Here is a 17,681-nt window from a genome sequence, read left to right on the forward strand (position 1 = left end):
GACAATTTCCATGGCTGTACGTTTCAGTCACAATTTTAAACCTTTTCAAAATGTAGTTGCTCTCTTTGATATGAATGTGCCATGTTCTCTGATGTAGGCTCATAGGTCCGACTAACTGAAAGCCTCAATTTGTGGAAAGAAGAAAAGCGACGCTGGGGACACAGCACAAACGGTGTTTACGCCACTGAAGTCCTTTTGAAATGGAAAGGCTCTGCGTGAAGAAGGGAACAGTTATGCCACTGCCTCGCCAATTCCAGTGAGGAGCTCATCTTCAATGTCGTGGTGAACGTAGGTGGCAAAACTGTAATTTTTCCCCTTTTTTGAAACTATTTTTTCTTCTTTTATTTTGAAATTCTCATCTAAGCGACAGTTTCTTGTACTATAGTGACTCCTGCTGGGAGAGTTAAGTTGAAGTAGCTGAAGGTCTCTTACAGATAGATCAACTCCCGGCCAGTAAAAAGATGTCCTAAACGCAGGAGATGGAGTTAAACTGTTCCCCTACCTTGGACGCAATGGCTTCTTTCATCACTAAGAACAAACCCCTAGGTTTTACAATTGAGACTGAGAAACTAGTACAGTACTAGTACAATTTTTGATCTACAGCATCACGACGTGAAGCTGCAACAATTAGATGTAAAGGGTCCATTCATGAGGAATAACATCACTTTGACCCTTTGTGTTAGCTCCTACTGCTAATCTTTCCATAAGCGTGAACTTACTTTCAATTTGAAGAAGATGAAAAAGTCTTTTGCAAAACCCCAATACTGTTTTCTGATCTATGTACCTGAATGTAGAAACGTAGTCTTACCTCGTTTTTTTCCACTACAAGCCAAGCTACTTGTAATCCTTCCAAACCTTTAAAGGGGACCTCCCTTGTTAGCATCTCCCAGAGAACCTGGAACAAAAACAATATAAATTTTATTCCTGTTCTTTGTATTTTTGGAATATTATTGAAACTTGGTATAGCATATATCTGTAACCAATTACCAGCACATCAGATCCCATCTATAAAAACTTGAACAAATGAGCATATATATAAATAAGATTACCTCTAAACATTTTTATATTGTTCCTCTCTTTTTCTTTATTAAGAAATTTGGATTTAGAAACTGGAACATAAAGAGTCAGAGGACTTAAAAATTTTATCAAACCAATGGGCCTGAGTAAGCATCCTCATCTTATTATAATCTACTAAAATTCTCATTCATTCCCCTAAATCGGATTTTGTGTTTGGTTACTTGATATTTATGAAGTAATATATTCTTCCTGTCTCTACCTTGTCACTCCCACCCAGACTTTGAGAGATGTCTTTATAAGACAATCATTCAATATCTGATATATGTTTTGAAGGCTTAGTAATCCAATCCAAATTCAATACATGTTTTAAAGGCTTAGTAAAGGTCTCTTCAAATGTAATTTGCTCAAAATCCATACCTGTGCCAAAATACTTAACCCAAAATGGCAGGTACTTGAAAGAGTATAACTTCTAGGTTTCCAATTTTGGAGACATCTCTAGCCAACATGAATCCTCTTAGTGAATGGTCCACGTGGGACGTTAACATTTTCACTTTCCTCTACCTATAACATCTGTTATCATACTAAATTCAAAAAATCATAAAACCCTTTACTTTCATATGGATAGATCCACGGTTTATTTAGTTACTACTAGCTATTTCCTCAGAAATGACTAAACTTCTGAATAAGACTTTCTAAGTACATGACAAGATCAAGAGTGCTGAAAAGAATAAGGTGGTTCTAAAGACCAGGTAATGGATGTTGAGACATTAAGCTACTTTTCCCTTTGACAGCAATCAAAAGAATTAAGGTTCTCAGCACCTCAAGAATCAGGCCCACTTTACAGAAGGGCAAACTGAGGTGGTTTTTTTTTTGAAAAAGCAAATGATATGGTAGCACAACTGTAATTTTTGTATTCTATATACATGGACTCAGTCATAGAGGCAAGAGGAGAACTCAATGGTTTTGACTTCCACTGCTCTGCTCCAAATATAAAACATACTCTTTTCCTAAGTAAAAAGAACACAGATTGAGCATTAGATATCACTCAGGCAAAAGCTCTTAGCAGCATCCTCTAAGTCTATGTCCAATGTTGCCTTAGCCAGTACTCAGTCTTATTCAAGCACCTCCTGTTGAATGAATTCTGGCTAATACTGAAAGTAATTAGCAGAGAATCAGGGAAATTGGCAGATGCTGTTCAAGCAGGGAAAAAAATCCACTGAAGCATATTTGGGCTTTTAATCAAGTGTGTGAGGTGCTTCTTCAGAAGAGCTACTGAATAATTCTATTTGAGTCACAGAGCTTATTAGGAAAGGTAGAAGGGGTATTTTTATACAATATTTTCAGGACAAGAGAAGAATGAGAAGAGATATCCAATCACCTCTGTCTAGCCTAACAGTAGGCATAGGGGATAGGAGGTAGGATAGGGTAAGGTAAGGGTAAAAGGGAGGAAAAAATGAAACCCCTCAATTCGTTATTCCAATTACCACTCAACTGGTGGTAACACTCAGGAATGTAAGGGGTAGGAAGAGAACATGCGTGAAGTGATTTAATATTCCTACAGAGAATGGGCAAAGGAATAAGCCTAGAATAAATTAAAAGCCTCAGACCACCAAACCTTTAGAAAAAGTCTATGGCTTTTTTTTTCCTAGGACTTTCTTACACACAGCAAACTTGAACTAAAAACTTGGCTAATAACATTTTGAGTTAATGTGCATGATAAAGAATTAGGAGATTAAAAAAATTTAAATATTGATGTACATCTACATAGAAAAGTACCCAATTGGATGATTTCCAAAAAAATTACATGGAAGTTATATTTCTCTGCCCCAAAGAATATAAGCTACTTGAGGAGAGGGGCTGTTTTATTTTTGTTTTTGTATTTCAGGGACCTAGCACAGAATCTGGAGCATTGCTAGCATTTATTAAATATTTGCTGAATTTATTCTAAGGACTTTGAGTTGGAAATACAAAAGTTTTAAAAAAATTTTCTCTTCTTAGACATGCAATGGTTGTAGAACTCATCTGATGGATATAAAACAATTGGGGATTGAGCCATTAACTGCAGTGTTCTGAATGCCAATGATGTTTTTAGTTTAATTCTAGTACCAGCACATCTCGATGATTTCCTAGCTCAAGTTTCTAGCACACAATATTCCAACAGATTTTTCTGTCCTATCTACAATGGCAAATGTCAGAAGAAGGTTGAGCAACAGTATATAGGAAGATTTTCAGCGTTCTAAAAGAGTCAATTACTAGTATGCATCTGTAACAAAGCCATCTGATCAAGCTTGACTGTAACCTCAGTCCACCATTCTCTATTTCCCACCCCATCAGACCCCCACAATAAACTAGCTGAGGCTCTACTTTGGTCTTGAAAAAGCCATACCAGATCCTTTCAGTGAACTTAAGGAGGCAAGACAACTTTCATGTGCCTTCCAGCATTCTGAGAGATTCTGAGCTCATAGCAAAATAGGTGAATTTCTGTGGTCAACAACAGTGACTATGTACCCTAAAGTCTATTCCTCACAACCTGAATAGCATGGAAATCTTCCTCCTCAGAAAGCTTTCTCCATCTCATTTTACATAAAGAATGAGGTTATTCATTTTACAGAACTTACCTGTTGAAATAATTTTTGCTAAGAAAAAAATCCTGCTTTCAGTTTGGGGAATGATGGCTTGGGGAAAAATGGCATATTTTCTCTACTTTTCCTTTTACCAACAAAGAGAAGTCATTAACTGAGCAATGGCTTTTTCTGAAACATGGATCACAGACAACCAGGGCTGGTGTTTTCTCTCCTAATCGACTATTTTCAAAGCTCATTGTGCTTCAGAGGTTCCTAATATATAATCTCTTCCAAAAGTCATTTGGCATGTTATTGATTTTTAAGTGGAGAAAAAGAAGGCCTGATTGTTCTTAGAAGGATCACAGAACTCTCCTCCCCTCTAATTAAAGTCCATTTTTCTATAAAAGGGCACCAGATCAAATAATCAACACTTCTCACTTAATCCCAAAGAGGCCCTTCAAGTGGTGACTTAAATTTCAGACTTCTGCTTTTAGAATTACCATCACATACAAATATACAAACATCAAAATAAGTATCTATCATATTGTACTGTATCATATCGTATCTATCTAGCTATCATCTATCATCCATTTATCCATCTTCTTAAAGAAATGTTATTTGTTGATCATGGAAGAACCACTTGCTATGGCTTACTTGACAAGGGGTGGGGTCACTGAGTCATTTACTAACCATTTCTCTATGATGAATATATATATTTTAAGGCTTAAGTAAGTTATTTACTTGCTGCCAGACAGTTTTCATACCTAGGAGACACAGCTTTCAGAGGTCTAAGGCAAAATAGAAATAGATTTCCATTCCCTGCTCCCCAAAATCCAATTCATTTTTATAGAGTTTTGCAAAATAGCTAATTGATTTTTAACTGCCCTGTGAACCTCTGGAAGAGAATCAAAAGGTAGAAAGTGGAAAGACCTACTAACCAAAATATCTAAGTATCAGTCAGTGATCAAATATTTATTAAGAGCTCTCGCAGATCTGAAGTAATCCTTGGAAATATTTGTTATATGCCAAAAAGAGTTATGTCATTAATTCAAACTAAACCAATATGGAATTTGTGATCATTTTACTTGGGTAAAAATCTGACTTATCTGTATACATCTGTATGTATAGAAAATGCAAAGTATCAACTATTGTTGTTCTAAATAAATTGTTTAAATAAGATTATTAGGGATAGATTTAATTATTCCTCTCCATGCTACACCCCTAACTGTCCCAGACTTTTTCTACAATGCCCCAGAAATCTCTTCTGCTTAATGTCTCAAAAGGATCTATATGAAAAGCTATGGCAATAGTACAGGTTGCCACAAGCATTTAAAAATATATCATAATCCAGATTTTTCAGCTAATTCTTCTCCTTAGTGCCAATTTGTAAGTTCTTACTTTAATGCCTTGAAGACAAGAAACAAAGAGAAATGTGAAGAAGACTTTATTTTTGATTTTTCATATATTTGGTATTCACTTATATGCGTGTTCATTCATCTTTTCTCTTAACAGAATGTAAACTCTTTGAGGGCAGGGGCCGTTTAATTTTTGTTTCTGCATCCTCAGCACTTAGCACAGTGCCTGGCATCTAGCAGACAATCTATAAGTGTTTTTTGAATGAAGAGTGGCAATCAAGGCAATTGAGATGAATGACAACTTTTCCAGTTATCTCTGAGGTCCACTTTACTTTCTGAAGAATTACAGACATTCCCCTGCAGTCTTGGCAAATGTTCCCTCCCAAGTACCGCTCATTTCTAAAGGTATCTGCGCTAACATGATTATATTCTCCATCAAATCCATAGGCATTTTACTCTTATCTGTCATCCTCCCCACCCAACCACAATACCAAACACTACCTTTTAGATCTGATATCAATTTGTAGTTGACTACAGATAAGAGTCTGGAAAATGTTCCTTCTGCTCTTTCCCTACTTAAAAACCCTGACTACTGGGGTATTTGCTTAGGTCATTGCAAATGCTTTGGAATATGAAAGGGCCTGAGAAAAGTAAACACCCTTGCCTATAATTAAATTTAGTTTATGAAATACTGCTCTGAATGGGATTCTGCTGATGTAGCTTTTTAGGCAAGAAAAACCAGACATTTTAAGTGATGCTCTTCACGACTTTAAAATAGAAAAAGCTGCAAACAAAGTCATTCTGGGAACATTTCTGTATCTACTAGTCAAGAGAATAATATTTTCTCGTGAACGTAATTGGCCTTCAAAAGAATGTGAGGGGTGTGAATGTGTGAATGTGTGAGTGTGTGTAGGAGAGGGGGAGCAGAATTTGAAGAGATTCATGAGTTTAGAATATGAATTTGGAAATGGGGTGGGGGATAGGTGGAAAGTTTGCTTTATCTTGTTGAACTGTTTGTTGAAATGATTTAAATGTTTACTAAATCTCCAAATGGAAATACAGGAGGTAGACCTAGCCCCAAATCAAGATCTTGCTATAATGAGGTAAGATCTATACTGAGATCTCCCTAAATTCTATCTGACTCATGGAGAAAGTTCAGGCCTATGTAATGATGAACAGTGTTTAGTCACTTGAGTGGAAAAGCTTTTTTCCACAGTAAACTCAACATTTAAATCACAGAAAGGTTTGCAAATAAAAGCCCACTGAAAAAAAAGGCAGGGGTAGAAAAGAAGGCTAAAAAGATATAAAGGATACCCCTTACCCCACCCTGTCCACCTCCAATTTAACTCATTATAGTAACAAAGAAAACACAGGAAATCTGAGAATAACCCACAATGAGAACCTGTAGTCCCCCACCATGCTAGTAAGGTGGAACATGTGTTTCAATATTTAAACACAAAGTTGTTTTTTTCCTAAAGTCTTTATAGTTTACATCTGAAGTATTTGTTTTCAGTTAGCATTTAAAGTCCAATTCAATTGAACAAAAACAGGTTTTTATATCTCACACAAAGATCCCTAAAAAAATATTAGGTTTTCAAAGTATTATTTTCATAAATGAGGCTATTTTGAAACAAGGTCAATTTTCTTTATGACCAATGAATGCTCTTAAGTGGTCAGTCAAGATTTGAGAAGAGATTCCAAGCTTAACTGTAAGTGCCTGGTGAATTGAATTATTAAAATATTCACTTTGGATTTTTCAACATAGTTTTCAACACTATATTCAATTTTCCCCCTCAAAATGTAAAGCTGTGAATACCCAAATATATATACTTATGCAAATATGTATGAGAAGCAAAGAGAGAAGAATGAGGATTGAATATTTCAGCCAAAACAAGAGGAACTGCCAGAGGGAACTAAAAATTAGCTAAAGCATCATTTTCAGAGCATTTAGATCTTACTCTCACTGCTTTCTGGTTCAGAAATAAATATTCCTTTTATTTTTTCTACATACAAAAATACAGATAAACTTACCTTAAGGGACTACTCTTAATGATTCTATAATAGATTATGGAAGACAGTATCCACAATGGATTCTTAACATTTCTCTACCTCAACTCTCAAAGGTAGAATGTATATTTGAATCAAGATACCACTTTAAGACTCTCCTTTCTCTCAGAATTTAGATGTTCCTCCTTCCCTTCTCCTTTCAATAAAAATTATTTGTTCATTTCCAGTAATGGCTTACATCTCTTATTTTTGGTAACTGGCTCAGTTAAGTGACACTGAATCTTTGGTCAGATGCCAGTGTTGTCTTCCAAACTTTTAAATTCTAGCCTTTACACACACACACACACACACACACACACACACACACACACACACACACACACACACCTTGTCTGTAGCTTAGTTTTCAGCAAACATGGTTACTTAACAGACAACAAAATTTATATTCCATTATGTAATTAATTCAGTTACAAATTACATGATTTAATAGAATTTAGACTACTGAAAGCACGTTCAAAACTTGACTAAGGAGTTAGAAATAAATGGTAGAGAAGGATATTTAAGCAATCAGAAAAGAAGAGGGAAATATCTGATTTTTTTTCTTGTGGTGGGGGGAAATGGAGGAGTGGGGGATGTCTTTATACCCTCTGTCAACTGCTTTTTTTTCAGTCTGATTTATCTAGGAAGGTTCAATAGAGACCCCTGTAGGCTGGGGCAGTAAGTCAACTTCTTGTCCTAATCCTACAGGACTTTTCTCTGGAGAATTAAAAGATAATATAGCTAGAGAGGAGGAAAAGGGATGGGGGTAGGTAGGACAATATACCTCAGCCCAAGCCAAAAAGTTTACAGTGTGCCATTTTAAGAGTTGATGTAAATTACCCACATTTAAATTGTTATTCACAGCTTTGTTTTTAAAATCACAAAACAAAGCCCCTCAAAAAGTGCCTTCTTCCCATCCATGTCATTAGACTTTGTAAGACCTTGCCTTCTTTAGAACTTTCATCTGATTAATCTTGTACCTTTTCTTATTGTGACCTTACTTAATTCTATATTCTATTAATTATTTCAAAAACCTACTTAATACTATATTGTTTGCTTTTGTTGATATAACCTAGGCTCTAGTCCTGGGTTGGGGACCTTGTTACCCACTAATTAGCCTGAGGTTATAATTTTGTCATCTGTAAAATGAGGTTGGACTAAACTAGTGGTTTCAAACTCAAATTAAAACAGAGGCCACTAACCCATACGTAAGGTTTCTTATGGATCAGATATTTATTTAGTGTTAAAATATAATATTATTTAATTTATATACCTATATTATTTATTTTGTTAAAATTTTAACAAAAATATTTTAAAATATATTGTTAAATATTTCCTAATTACACATTAATCTGGTCCACACTTGGGAGTGTCGTGGGCTTCATGTGGTCTCATATTTGACACTTCTGGACAAGACCATCTCCAAGGTTCCTCCTAACTCTAATAGCTTATGAAAAATTATTAATACCTTAATTAACATTTATTAAGGGTATGTTATTTGACCAATATGCTGTTTTCATGTTGTTAAACTGTTTTGTTAACGTAGGTTTGTATTCCTTAGTTAGGTTTTCAACACTTTTAGGGATATTATGTCCTTTTTACTTCATGCCTTCTCCTCCATAATATCCTAAACCATAGCCCTAAATATAATTATCACTAAGAAAAAGTCTACTAACTCAATTAGCAGACCTCACTATTCTATTGATAGTTCCAGCTCCCAGAAATCTTTTCAGGTGAATCGTGTTTCAAACGATCCACTTTTTTCCAGCATAATTTCAGTGGTAGACATTCAAACTACTCAAATTCCACCCAGAAAAACAGACACTTTCTCTGAGGTTACAACTCAGAGCATTAGGGCCAATAGTATTATCCCAGATCTCTCCTCCTCTAGTGTGTTCTCATGAGCTAGCAATTTTTTTTCCCTCTAGAGAGAAAAGAAGCATAATGGTGACATATCATTCAGAACTGACACTAAATTAAAAAAGTTTATTTTACAAGTCAGCTAGAGCTCTCTATGATGCCCCTTTTCTTTTAATTTCAGTGGAATATGAAGACTTTTACAAAGACAGGATGAGTTCCTTCTATGTGGTATGGATAGTAGGCTCATAGACTCATAGCTAGAAAGGATCATGAAAACCATCTAGTCCAATCCCCTCTTTTTAAGATGAGAAAATTAATTTACTCAAAGTTACAAAGTAACACATGGCAGAGATGAAATTTGAGCACAATTACTCTAACTCCAGATGTGTCATGCTTTGTGCTTTCCATACCTATAATGGAATGTTAATTCAACTTACCACACCATAGGAATATGTATCACAAGTTTCAGAAACTGGAAGACTCTGGATAACTTCTGGGGCCATCCATGGAAAAGTGCCTACCAAGGACATGTGTGTTGTATGGTTATGGAACCGGGAGGCACCAAAATCACAGATCTGGGAAATACAAAATCACAAATCAACTTTGTATTTATTTGTGATCAAATAACAGTGAGATCCTTAAATTCTATATTTTAACAAAACATTCCTACCTTTAATACTCCATCAGCAGCTATGACAACTACAAGCAAAAAGAAAGAGAATTATATGACTATCAATCTCTTCTCTTTAAAGTAGCTTATTATTGATGAAAACCTAAAATTTCCGTGTTCTTTATAAGTACTTATAACTGAGTCACTTGGGAGATTTACAAAAAGAAGAAAATAGTAAGGCTGTAATAATGATGTTGCAAAGGAAAGGTGGCCTTGGTTTATAAACTAAAATACAGGAAATGAAAAGTCTACCAAGTCTTTTATTCATCAGATAATGGTACTGTTCAGTGGAAAAAAAGAAAAAAGTACTAGATTAGCAGTTAAAGTCTGGCCTTAGTTCTGCCAGTAGCTACTTTGTATGACTTTGAAGATGTCATTAACTGCTTCATGCCTAATTGTCCTCATCCATAAATTATATTTTTTTCATGTTGTATGTGTGAAGAAGTCTGGCTATACCAGGTTCCTTCTGGAGCAAGGAGGAAAGAAGGAGAAAGAAACAGCTAAAATGACTAACAAGTTCCTAAGTACAGTGCTTAATGCCAAAGGAATGAACACTACCCCTTGAGTTCATCCCTATCTAGCTTACTCATTACTAGTATACTCAAAGGTTTCTGGGATTTGCTTATCCTACACTGGTACTTTTTTAAAAGGGTTCAGCTCTTTTTGGCCTCATGAGCATAATATAGTCCTGAGAATCTCAGGCTATTAAGTAGCCCTTACTTCTGAGGCAGGGATTATTTCCAGGTACTATCACATACACTGACTATTTCTTTTCTGAGAACCAGAATTTATGTTCAGACCCAGGAAGCAGTAAGTCAAGCTGGCTAATTTAGCCTTACATGCTTTTATGTATTTACTAAAGACTCATTTATAAATAATCAAGAAACCCTTTACTTAGAACTTCTGAGTGTAGGGCTATATCTTTGTTTCATGTGATCCTGGACCAGACTAGATAAACTACTTTATTCCTACAAATACATTTTAAGCTCTAGAAGGGCAGGGGTTTATGTAGTATCCCTGTTCATATTCCCCAGAGCTGTGTTCTACATCTTATGCATCATAAGGGTTCAATGAATATTTACTATTATTGATGAGGGATGATAATATCTCTAAAACTTATCTCCCAAATATATCCTATGAATAAATCAAATTAAATCAAGAACAGATCAAATGAAATAACATAAGGCTGAAAAACTTAAATTGCTATATAAGGACCAGATGGTGTAGGCAAAGGCCTTTGTTGTTCAAAAGAAAAATTTGGTTATCAATAAAATTATATTAAAACAGTTAAAACAAAAAGAAGATGGTTAACTCTTTTCAATATTATGAAAAAATTTAAACAAGTATTGAAATACCTAATACAATCCCTTCTACTGACAGATTTTTATGGGACCTCAGAAAAATCATGAGGTTCCCACACATTTAACTCTTGACATATTCATGACTCTCCCCTGAGACATCTATTCAAATTAATTTGCCAGGGGACAAGGCATGTATTGTACAAAGGCATTAGCTGGATAGTTCTGGTATGATGATCACCAGTGCAATGATTAGCAGTGTTGACCTTTAAATGGTCATAATTAGTCTTCAAAGTTAATGTGCTATTAAGATGAATGGAAGATCAAGCCTCACCTTGTGCTAGTCTTTTAGCCTTGACTTAGGCTTAATGATACAACAATAGGCAGGGTGTTTGTTTTTTTTAAAGAATCAAATTTTGAGCATTGAAATCAGAAGAATTTGCCCAATTTTGCACATGGACATTATATCTTAAGGAATACAGCCAAGATATTCAGGAAGATCTAGAAGTCAAATTTAGTTTTGATGCACACAATATACTATTATAAATTAAGCTTGCAAACAGGAAGCTGCCATCTTCTTATTTCTGCTTTGTTGGAAACTTTTAATTCCTTACATGTCCATGTCTAAACAATACACATTCAAGGACAACAAGCAATATCTAGATTTCAACCAACCTTTGAATGATATTATGAGTTTTTCACTGTTGAGGCTAGGAATAGGGATACAATGAACTTTAATTTATTTTTCTTACAGAGCAATTTTAGCGGATTGAAATCACCAGGCAACTTACGGATGAGACTGACTTTTTTCCCCTTGATTTGCTGGCCATCCTAAGTACATCCTAAAAATTTTGAGGTCATAACAGTCTTTAAAAGTTTGCTATTTTCCACTGGAATCAAGAAACCCCCAAAATCATTTATTTTAGGAAAAGTATTGTAATCAAAATAGAAAACTCATAGTACCTAGTCCAAGGGAGCTTATAAGTGAGTACCAACATCACCTAAAACAAAGGGAAGTTAATGATCAACTGAAAACAACTAGTAGATTGTGGTGCTTGACTTGCTTAATCATAAGGTGGCAGCTACCACAATAGCCTTTGCCACATTTTTCACCTTTATATGTTTCTAGGTGGGAGAAAGGTGTAATTGGAGATCACTAGTACCTCCCCTTCAAGGGAAGCTCCTCTACCTCACCCCACATCCAACCACATGAACACCTGTCCAAGCATAATATCTCCTCATCCATTAGAAGACTAAAGTTATACAGGTTACAGGGGGGAAAGGGATAGCAATTCCCTGGACAGAGAAGAAACACTTCGAAAAGACTATGCCATTGACAGAGCTATTGATGTGGGTAGATTAATGGTTTTTAATAGCAAACCACCAAACTTCAGCTAGTTCTGCACAACTAAAAAATAACAGTCAATACATTTCCCCTCAGACAGATTTTAAGTGATACAGTGAATGGATGCTAATCCTTCCAGTTATTTTCATCACCACTTTGGCTCATACAAGTATGAGTGAGTCAAAGAAAAACTAAAACCAAATAATCCAAAAGTAATATGATTTTTCAAACAAGAATAAGCTCAGAACTGTTAGTGCAGAAAACCAAGCTTCCAAAATGGCTACAGGAAAAAGAAGATTAAAGGTACATAGCTACTTTACCATTTCTTGATTTGAGATCTCTGTGAATCACCTTGACTGGAGCCTCCATATGTAAATAGTGCATTCCTATTTGTTTGAGAAGGGGGGGAAAGGGATCACCAATGTTAGTTTCATAACACTGTGTCAGTACCACATTGCTTCTTTAAACAAAAATGACAACAGCACAAATTGGATTTTTGTATCTTGTTATTCTATGACTGATGGAGTGGAGACAGGAAATCATGGCACAGTCACATTGATGTACTTTGATCTGTTACATGTTGGATTATGATTAAAGGTGCTATCTATGGGAACTTCATTTTCTGGGTTTTGGATGAATCTAAGTGCTGTTATCAAAGTAACTGGTCAAAAGTGTGACCTAAGGCTAAGTATCCTAGGTATTCCATACCCTACTACCAGCAGTCCAAAGGTACTAAACATGAACTGGGGAATCTATCCTCTGGCAAGTAATATTAGTAGCAAGAGTTCTACAATTGAAGTCTGGAGACACTTAGGTTCAAACCCCACCTCCAATATTAATTTAAGTTGCCAAATTATGGTAACTTTATCTTTGTGAGCCTCAGTTCTCTTATCTGTCAAATGAAAATGATGATAGTACTTGTAATTCTTGACTTAGGACTGCTGTAAACATACTATAAAAACATGGAAAGCACATTGTAAACCTTAAAATCTTCTATACATATGTCTACTACTATTTTACAATATGTTTAAAATATTACAAATAATCAACATCCTTAATGTTTAGAAAATCCAGATTATTGACTGAATTTTTAAGGTTTCATCTGACTTTCTGGAGTGATCTAGATCCATCCAGGGTTTCCTTTCCTCATATTCATTACACCTGGGCATTAGAAAGAGGAGTAAGAATTAATGAGCTATCATTTACAAAGCAATTGACGCTTAGACAGAAATATATCATATATATAATAGATATAAAGTATTTTATTATTTTCACAAAGGCTTAGTCTCTGAAGAAATTTATATTTTAATTTGAACAGAAATTTTCTTCTACATATTTTGGCTAAAAGTAAGTCTGTTTAACTCTGTAAATTGAACACATAATTAACAAATGAAGTTTTGCCAATAAGGAATCCACTTAGTGTGGAAAAGCCCAGATTTGAGTCAGTGTCCCAGGAGTGATTTTTTTTTCGTTCTTTTGCTGCCTGAATTTACATATTGTCTATCTCCACAGTATGTAAGTGCTCTGACAGATGTGCTATTTTTGCAAGATGCAAATATAAAAATAGAAGAAAAATTTCTTCCCCTGTGTTTAAGCTATTCAAATGTTCCCTTCATGTAAAGAGGAGAAAATGGGAGCCCAAGGAATACCTCCTTACTTGTACAATTGCTTAAGTTTGTATATCCCCCCAAATAGTGTGTGGTTAATTTTGAAAATTCTGATTCTAGAAAATTATTTTTGTTGATATTTCCACTTTTTTTTTTTACTATATTCTCATTACTAAATTGTTTTTGCCAGGAATTATTTTTATAGTAGTAAAAGGACAAATAAAATCAAATGACATTATGTATAAAAAGTATTTTGTAAATCTTAAATGCCACGTATTTTATTATTTTTGTTAAAATTTATTTAACCTTTGATATTTCTGTATTTTAAAATATCTAAAAGCTATAGATAGAATGAACTCTTCTCAGAAGGAAAGAACTAAAGACAAGTTAAGAAAAAGGCTAATAATTTAAATGTTCTGAACAAGATGAAATTATAATAAAGTCTCTCTTACAAATTTGAACGTCAAGATACAGGTTCCCCTTCCCTTTTTTTCAAATGAAATCTTTTGAATACAATATTGATTACTTATTTACTGAGTGGATATAACACTTTTAATATTCTCAAGTTGTTAAAGTGAAATGCTTATGATTAGAATGTGCATTTAAAATCTTTCTCATTGAATTTGTTACTTCTTCCTATTATTGTTGTATTAATATATTAAGAGAAAAATTATACTGACAATAATTACTGAGATAAATTTCTGAAAAAAATTTGCCAAGCAAAATTGTTTTACACACTACAAAAGACAAAGACACATTTGTTGTGGTGGTTACTTTTGAACTATGTCACACTTATAAAGAATATGATTCTAAATACAAAGGCAATCATCACACTTATGATGGATCATGTTCCTAGACAAGACACTAAAGCTCCAATGACTCATGATAAACTTTATTTTTCCATAGTATAATGTTATGATTGGGAGTTAAAAAACCTGAACAAGAATTTGCTATCTAAGTTTTATAGAAATAACAGCAAATACTATATAATTCTGTATATTGCAAAATGTAAATCTTATTACATCTACAGAAATAAGATAAATGACGTATCAGTAATCAGTAATCGTGGGCAAGTAGGTGGTTCAGTGGATAGAGCACTGGGCTTGGAATGAAGAAGACTCATCTTCATGAATTTAAATCTGGCTTCATACAGTTACTAACTGTGTGACCCTGGGCAAATCACTTAACCCTGTTTACCTCAGTTTCCTCATCTTAAAATGGACTAGAGAAGGAAATAGCAAATCACTCCAAGAAAATCCCAAAATGGGGTCGTGAAGAGTTGGTCATGACTGAAGTGGCTGAACACACACACACAAAAATCTATCACACAAAATTATATTTAGTGTTACAGTATCAATGTTTACTATAAAGTTTTTACTTTTTTTTCAAACTACTCTTTTTTTCCTTTTTAAAAATGCAACAAATTTGAAAATGAAATAGTACCTTTTCTAGGTTTATATTAGTTTTGGGGAAGATGTTGATATGTGTCTTTTGAGGAGACTTCTGTGGAAACTTAAGGTTACTTCATACTATTAGAGAATTGACCCATAGATGTCTATTATAAGTGTTCAAGATCAGGTTGTTGGTTTTTCTGTCTTTAAAAATAGAAAGCCTTTCTGCTTTCTTAAACTGCTATCTCATTAGAGAAGTACAAGGTACTCATTCCTTTAAAATGTATGAGAATTCTTAGTTGCACTGAATTTTTCATCTTTTGGTCTCTCACCACCTCAAACTGTTGAAAATTCTTAAAGCTTTTGGCAGGTATGATGGTCAAATTCAAAGGCCCACAACGTTTGATCCTGAAGGTATAAAACCAAGTCTTTCCATCTAAGCTGTAAGTCCTACATGTTTCCTTATAAGAGTAGACTAAAGCCATGACTATAGTACTGTTTCTTCCCCTTTCCCCTCTATTTTTAGGAAATAATATAACTTTCTTTTATGGAAATAATGTGACTTCAAAGTATCAAAGTTGGTTCTCTCCCCCAGACATATTGAAACTTATGGATTTAAGTAACACAGCAGTTACTATGGTGAAATATTCCAACACTGCTGCTATTGTTCAGAACATTTTTTAGAAGTTTGAAGGGGAAATGCTCTAAGAACCACGTTACAGTTACATATTGCTTTACAATCACAGGACACATTTCCTCTATCCGGTCAGTTCAGAGGATTTTGAACTAGCAAGGTTCTAAGACATCGTTTGGTCCACCCTTTTAGCACAGTGCCTGTACAACTTAGTAGGTGCTGAATAAATGTTTCTTGACTGACAGCCAATCCTACAATTTTACATATGAGAAAACTGAGGTCAAGAGAGTGAAATAATACACATAAAATTACACAGGTTACTAAACAGTAGAGCTGAAATTTGAACTCAGATCCTCGTACTCCAATTCCAGTGCTCTTTTAACTGCCTCTTCCTATATTTCCTCCTGATTTGCTTAGTCTTTTCATCCCCGCACTGCTGCCGATGTATCCAGAGAGTACCCTAGAGAAGGGCTGTGATGTTGTTAGCTTAGAGCCAAATGACCTCTATGAATAGGATTTGTGGGTTTGAAGAGGGGCTGTTCTGGGATAAACAGAAGCCTGGAGCTATTCTCATACTTACAAGTAGTTTAGCAGGATACAAAACGACCAGGTTCATTTATATACAATGGATATTACTAAATAATGTAAATGAAAATCTAGGTAAATGCAATGGCAGGAAGGGGAGGCTTTCATGTTTGCACTGTTGCCATTCTTCTGTTATTTTGATAGGCTAAATGGGATGGGTTTTGTTGCAGCAGAACTTCTAATAACACTGTTAGATCTTTGCTTAAAGATGAGCCAGGCCCTTTGTGATATCATATGAACCCACAGAAAGATGACTGTGATATTACAACAAAATGCTTTGAAAAGGATTAAATTCTGAAACAGGATTCACCAGTTCTAGGTACATTATCTTCCAGGCTAAACCTCAAATAGGATAATTCCAAAAGGAATGTATTGCTTTTGATAATCAATATAACTTACTTTTTTTTTCTTTTGATGTGCAAATTTAGACATCTCCACTCTAAATGTTCAGATGGATTATTTGTGCCTGACCTGTGGTAGAGCCTTCTGAGCTCATATTGGTCTGATCACAGTCAGACACAATGTATGTTGACCTCAACATAGTGATGTCATTTTGGTCCTCTTGAGTATGAAGGACAACAACTAATAACTTACTAATCAAATCAAGGTAGGACTTGCTCCCTTTCCTGAATATGAAACATCATTAAATATTATTTTATATAGATGAATGCAGAAAGCTGATATTTTATATAATGACAACAGTTCACGTTTATATGGCATGCTCCTCCCAACAACCGTGTAAAGTGAGTAAAGTAAGTATAATCGTCCCCATTTTACAGATGAAGAAACTGAAGTGTAAGGAACTTGTTCACAATCACAGAGCTATGAAAGGTCTGAGGAAAGATTCAAACTCTTGTTGATTCTTAATTTACTATTTCTCCTCTTATGCCTTTAGATGAGCTACATAGAGTTAATTGCTCCAAGAAAATTTGGACATTGGCTTCCTAGGAGTTGCTGGAATACAAATGTAACTTCATTATTTAGGTCAAGTTGTTTCCAGAGCAACTTGGATAGTTATAAATAAAACTCCAAAAGGTTCACAGTTGTGAAAATGGAAAAGAAAAAAGATAAAAATAAATGGAATTTGAATTACTTCAGAAAGCATTAGGTTGTACATGAATTTATGAGAGAAAAAAAGGATTAGACATTTTATTGGCTAGTTTTCTGGGGACTTTGTAGGTTAAAAATATTTAATTTCCAAGAGTGATTTCTAAAACTGTATTAAATATAAAATGAAATCTGAATTGTTTTTATATGGCAGCATGAATAATATATTTTTTGAAAGTGATTTCTATTTTTAGTATATACC

General features: G+C 34.6%; 1 protein-coding gene across 4 annotated transcripts in view; it reads right to left on the reverse strand.

The window, feature by feature from the left end:
- The window catches only part of MAP3K20 (mitogen-activated protein kinase kinase kinase 20), a 209,649-nt gene that overhangs the window by 85,660 nt on the left and 106,308 nt on the right, over window positions 1–17,681 (reverse strand). For all 4 annotated transcript variants that reach the window (XM_020990990.2, XM_020990989.2, XM_078146970.1 and 1 more), the window contains exons 5-8: window positions 12,476–12,541; window positions 9,513–9,541; window positions 9,280–9,417; window positions 809–895 (exon numbers count right to left, since the gene is read on the reverse strand). In XM_020990990.2, the coding sequence (XP_020846649.1) occupies window positions 809–895; window positions 9,280–9,417; window positions 9,513–9,541; window positions 12,476–12,541 (320 nt within the window). The remainder of the gene's footprint in view (window positions 1–808; window positions 896–9,279; window positions 9,418–9,512; window positions 9,542–12,475; window positions 12,542–17,681) is intronic.

The sequence above is a fragment of the Phascolarctos cinereus genome, unplaced genomic scaffold (assembly GCF_003287225.1).
Source record: "Phascolarctos cinereus isolate Bilbo 61053 unplaced genomic scaffold, phaCin_HiC Scaffold_726;HRSCAF=1367, whole genome shotgun sequence".
NCBI lineage: Eukaryota > Metazoa > Chordata > Mammalia > Diprotodontia > Phascolarctidae > Phascolarctos > Phascolarctos cinereus.